Here is a 6,125-nt window from a genome sequence, read left to right on the forward strand (position 1 = left end):
TAAATTATTGATTTGATATTTACAGGTTATAAACTTTTTACTTTTGGTTGAATGTAGTATTCAGTTAATTGATGACTATTTTTTCAGGGCAATGCCGCATGGGTTGTTAGTCCTGATGATAAACTCAAATTTGATAATTTGTTTATCCTTGCCGATGTTGATAAAGATGGTTATGTATCAGGCAATGAGATTAAAGATGTTTTTCTTCGTTCTGGAGTACCACAACCAGTTTTGGCCAGTATTTGGTATTACTTTTTTATCAAATACATTTTTAATAAATATTGAAAGTTAACAATTTAATTATATCTCTTAATTGAATACTTCTATTTTACTTTCACTCACTTATATATGGAATATACAGTAAGGAAAAGTATTATGATTGTGCAAAGTTTTTGTAGGAAATACACATTTTGAGGTCCCCTGAGACGAAATAATTAAGTCTCTCAAAATGGTGTGTGCATGCGTGCGTGCATGAAAACAGCCTATATTTCATATTAGGTGGGTGTATGCCTGAGATGTTGTGGGATGCTGGGATACTGCAACTTTTTCGATACAATCGACTGACAGAAAGTGACACTTAATAAAATCAATTTTTTTTATTTTCTCAAAAATGACATTTACAATTTTGATCAAACTTGTTATATCAATGTACAATTAAATGGTCTTCAATATCAGCTAGGTTTTATCCTTATTGAAATAGTCTGACAGGGCATATATGCCGAATTTTCATAAGGCTTCCTCTTAAATACCTTTAATTTTGTTTGTTTGATATAATTAACCATCTCCCAATTTTACTAGTGAAGTATGGATTAATATAAACAATGAAAGGATTTGATAAAAATTTTATTAGTTGAACTTTAGGAGATAAGAGAAAACTATTTTTTCCAGGTTGAAAAGGCATTTCTAAAAATAAGAGCAGTAATATTAATGTATTATATACTGTTGGAAAGCCAAAGATTTAAAAAATTATAATTGACAGGTAATTAAAGAAGGTAATAGAGAAAAATGCTTGAATATAAGGTCTGTTCTAACAACTTTTATTCTGCTGGGTGTGTGTGTGCAGTGTTTTTCTATTTTGCCTGTCTGATTAATGTTTTTGTCACAATAATTATTAAATAGTTATTTTTTAAATTTTACTTTACCTATATTTGAGCCTTTCAGTTGTTGGATGATTATCTCTATAAAATCATTATTAGTATTTTCAATATTGATTCTGTAACATTTAGCATTTAGTGTAAATTATAGTAAACTTTTATATTTATGCCATACTTTTGCATTTGAATAACGTTAAAAATTTGCAAGAAGACTTGATAACTGACCACCGTGATGGGGTGAGGGTTCTTGAGTTCTTTGTTAAGAAGATTGTGGGTTCGATTTCCACTTGGGTCACTCGATATTTATTTTCCTGTGGCTCCAAGAAATGAATCTTAATATTCTCCCTCTGGGGCTGTGAAGGTCTTCAGTGGATGATTTAAAAAAAAAAAAAAAAAAAAAAAAAAAAAAAAAAAAAAAAATACTACAAATTGGTGGTTTGTGCTTGTGTAACTCAATTACTCTTGTAATATTTGTTACCTGTAACCTTCTAGGTGGCTGGAAAGTTTATCTCTTATTGAATAATCAACAACAATCTATAACATTCATAGTGTTGATCTGTACATGTATTTCCTTTATACCCATTTTGATTGAATTTTTAAATAAATGGATTAAACTAGACAGTGTGCTGAGGCAAGCTGGTATTGAGAAATAAAGGGAAAAATTTCTTTTTTTGTCCCTCTGAACATTGAGGTTTCCCTGAAAATGGAATTTTTTAAACCCTATGCTGAATCCACCATAATAACATTGCTGGATTAATTAGCAAAGAATATACAATGCAGGATATCACATCAGTATGGTGTATTTGCTTTAACATAACATAATTTTGCAACAAAAAATATTGTTAAAAGTACTTTTTTGAAAAATGTTGAAATTGGAGTTAGTCAATCTACAACTGAAAGGGTCATTCAGGAAATCAGTAAGGTAAAGTATTATACCCCTAATGAATACAGAAATATCTGTTCTGAAACTAATTAGATTAGTTACAATTCACAGTAGGGTGGTAAGTACAATACTTCACTGTCCCAGATTTTTTTTTTCTTGTGATTCTCAACATCTCTTGAGTTGAGGAAAGTATACCATTGTGGTTTGTTTAATTTAAAAATTTTCATTTGTTAATAAATAATTAATGTTTCTTTAAATTTTTCAATCTCTTATTCTACCATAAATAATTTTATATGGAAACATCATTGTTAAAAGTTGCATTTTAACCTCTAATGCATTGATTTGAGAACTGCCAAGAAAGAAAAGAGAAAAAAAGACTTAATATCTTAAAGGCAAATTAATCATTGCCGTTCATGGTATGAGGCATTTACAGATGTCAAAAATATTTCCTCACTTAGATGATTATGGAGTAATTACATGAATTTTTAATTTTTATTTGTCAGTGAGGATTAGGTTATAAAAATATAAACTTAAAAAATTTGAATCTTTCTAATGTGAATTTGCAAAGATAAGTTGTGTTTGAGAAAAGGGAAGGGGTTTGAGTTGGAGAGAGATGCTACCTTATAGCCTGCCTATTGTCCTTAAAATGTTAGCGTGGTTGATCATTTCTAGTTAATTACAACAGGGAATTTTTAGAATTTGAAAATATCATGGTGTTATATGAAAAAAACATTAAAAGAAAGAGAACTTTACAAGTTAAGGGATGTGAACACGAATTTGCTGTTATGTATGAGAATCATTTTTGTTACTATTAGTTTACTATATAGTGATATATGTTTAAATATACTTACGAATGACATACTTATTATGATGCGTTTATCAATTTTTCATGATGAACAGTAATCAATATTATTGAAGTTTATAGAACTTTGTTCCTATATTACGGGTATTCATGATCTTTGGTTTAACATGTTAAAGCGTGTTAAATGGAAAAACTCATGTTAAATCGAAAAAAATTGCCTTCTTTTACCGTGGTAAAACGAAATAACATTTAACATGGCTGAGAGTCTGTTACTTGGTCTGTTAAATGGAGAATGACGTCACACAATAGACCAGTTGAGATCGCCGCCATTTTTGTTGTTGTGACAGCTCAGTTCTTTCGTGTGTTTGTGGTATTCGTATCCCTGTTATTAAACCAGAATGGATAATTTTAATGATACATTTGAGAAAAAAAAAAACAGTAAAAAAAACAATGTAATTTCATTCTACTATCAGAAAATTTGTAAACGCTCTCCAGATAAAAATCTCACTATATGAACCATGTAATTATTCTTAGGGGACATATGTCCCAGAATAAAGTTATTTTTTCATTTCATTTCATAAGCTAAACTTTCACACAAATTCCACTTTTCACTCACTCTAGGCATGTTGTAATTAATTACTTAAATCAAAACTGAAGTAAACAATAACGTGAGGGTCTGGAAGGAAGGTTATAAACATAAAGGCTTATACAATAAGTTGCTGAGAAAATCCACTAGGGGCTCTCATGCATTTAACGTTTAACATGACTTCAAATAGGGCTGCTCACAATCTTATAGTTATAAAATTTAACATGGTAAAACATTTAACATTTAACACAACATCATGAATACCCCTATTGTAAACTAGCTAATAATTATTCTTGTTGTTAATTACTTCATAAATTTCAGAGTAGAAAGGTAAATTTAATTAAATATTGATATAAGTGATTATTTATAAGTTATTAATTCCCTACAACAAAAATTATAAAGGAATAATTACTTGATGATCTTGTTATTTAATCACCTTATGTGTGAGGACCACTTCAAAGTTGTTGTAAGTTAGTGTTTTTCTTTTATATTTCATACCTTTTTCTATTATTATTTAATTCCACTAGGTCTTTGTGTGACATTAAGCAGTCAGGAAAATTGAATGCTGAGCAATTCGCTTTGGCTATGTGGTTCATTCAACAAAAGGTGAAATCTAATGTGGATCCTCCACTTTCCTTAACACCTGAAATGATACCTCCAAGCATGAGGTCCCAGATAGCTGTGAGTTGGTTTTATTTTTTACTACTTTAAATGTTACAACAATATTGTTCTACCATTTCTTAATTCATATTGCTGTCTCAGGTTCTACTTTATATTATTAGTTTGTGAATGTGTGTTTAAAAGTTGTTGAGATTTTTTTTGTTTTCAAATTAGTTGAATATAACATCTTTATTTCAATAAAAAATATGTATGTATTTTCTACATCTCAAACACAAGCCAACCAGAATTTCCTATGAAGCAGATACTGTAATTTAATATCAACTGCAGTTCATTTATTCCATGACATTCTGTATATTGAAATAACTTCATTATTTTGTAGGCATATTTTGATTATTTATAATTGTGTTTATTCCTGCTATTTTAATGAAAAGGTGTATTTATATTTATTTTGACTTAGTTGTTTATTTTTATTATTATTATTTTTTTTTTTACAATAAAACCCAAGTGGTAATACTTAGTCTGCTCTAATATAGATCATGATCTAAATGTAATCTGTTGTGAGTGTTTAGCATATTCTTGGTATAATTGATATCACATCCTCCTATCTCAGCCTTTGACATCTCATCTTTCATCATGCTCTTGTTCCATACATCAGGTTATTTAGGAGTTTTAATAGCATATAATTTTAGCTAATTTTACTCATTGCCCTTTACAGCACTTTTAATTGAATATTTTTGTATTTAATTTTTAGCATGATGTGTCTAATTCAGCTAATAACAATCCGGAGCTGGACATGATTAGTCAGGACATTGAGGATTTGTCCAAAGAAAAACATGTTTTGGAAGCTGAAATACTGCAAAAGGAGGCCGAAATTAAAATTAAGTCTAGTGAAGCCAAAAGTCTTCAGGTAATTCAAATTTAGTGCTAAGGTAATTAAAAATATGTTTGTTTGTGACCCTTCACAAATTTCCCTTTTTTTGTATACATCAATAACTTCCTTATACTTTCATATCTTATATTAATAATAGTGTTAATATATAAACAAAAATGCAGAATTTGTCATATATTTCCCATTAAAAAATTAACACATTCGCACAGTCCCACAAGCTTAAAAATGTTAAGGTAATTTATTAACTCACTTGGCCAACACAGATCCATTGTGTGATTTAAGGAATATTTATATATATTTTTATTATGTGGTGGAATTTAGTCTCTTAAATCTCAAAATAATAGTTCAGAACATGGAGAACCTAGGTGTTTTTTTTGTTTTTAGTTTTTGATCATCACTTTCTACTACTAATCTTTGATTATTTAATTTTAAAATAATAATAATTATTTGTTATATTTAAGGGAGAATTAGATACATTGGCAGCAACATTGAAGCAGCTTGAAAATCAAAAAGGAGAAGCACAGAAGAGATTGAATGACTTGAAAAATCAAGTATGTACTATTATACTTATTTATAAATTTCATAAACTAAATAAAATTTGTATTTAACTTTCAGGTTGATGTACGTAATAGTACTTACATCAAAATCTATTAATGTAGCTGAGTATTAAATTAATAAAATCAATCTTTAATCAAAATTCTGTGAACTAAATAAAATTTCCATCTAATTTTCAGGTTGAGAAATTACGAAAAGATGCAGAAGAACAGGAAGCTCTTGTTAAATCTCAGGAACAAGAGCTGATGTCCAAAAAACAAGAGCTTGAAAATTTGAAGTTAGAGGAATCACGTCTTAGCACTCAGCAACTAGAATTAAATCAGAAACTTAATGCTTTGAGTAATTCTTTACAGGATTCTCAATTGACTATTAGCATGGTTTGTTTCGTAATTAATTTTTGATTATTTATATAAATATTTACTGATGTATTAAAGAATAATTAAATTTTGCTTATTTTAGGTTAAAACCAAAATTCTTCAAATTCAAGAACATCAGTTGCAACTAAAAGATGCCATTTCATCAGTGGATAGTGCTTTGACAGCTGGTGATTCTGTTCCTCAACATCAATTAGAACTAGAACCAGAGTATAGAGATCCTCGATACACCAGACTTCTAAATCAGGCAAGAAAAATCTTTTCCTTCCCATTGTCTCTTATTCAAAAGGAGAAAAAATAGACCAGCTAGAACGATTCTAT

At 28.9% G+C, this 6,125-nt stretch overlaps 1 protein-coding gene across 1 annotated transcript in view; it reads left to right on the plus strand.

Moving 5' to 3' along the window:
* Eps-15 (Epidermal growth factor receptor pathway substrate clone 15) overlaps positions 1 to 6,125 on the plus strand; it is a gene marked incomplete at its 3' end in the record, with an annotated part of 108,494 nt that overhangs the window by 20,088 nt on the left and 82,281 nt on the right. The window contains 6 exon segments of the mRNA XM_067046311.1: positions 88 to 245; positions 3,893 to 4,046; positions 4,738 to 4,893; positions 5,337 to 5,426; positions 5,610 to 5,807; positions 5,890 to 6,051. Coding sequence (XP_066902412.1) covers positions 88 to 245; positions 3,893 to 4,046; positions 4,738 to 4,893; positions 5,337 to 5,426; positions 5,610 to 5,807; positions 5,890 to 6,051 — 918 coding nt within the window.

The sequence above is a fragment of the Halyomorpha halys genome, unplaced genomic scaffold (genome assembly GCF_000696795.3).
Source record: "Halyomorpha halys isolate HHAL.00 unplaced genomic scaffold, Hhal_1.1 Scaffold1590.1, whole genome shotgun sequence".
NCBI lineage: Eukaryota > Metazoa > Arthropoda > Insecta > Hemiptera > Pentatomidae > Halyomorpha > Halyomorpha halys.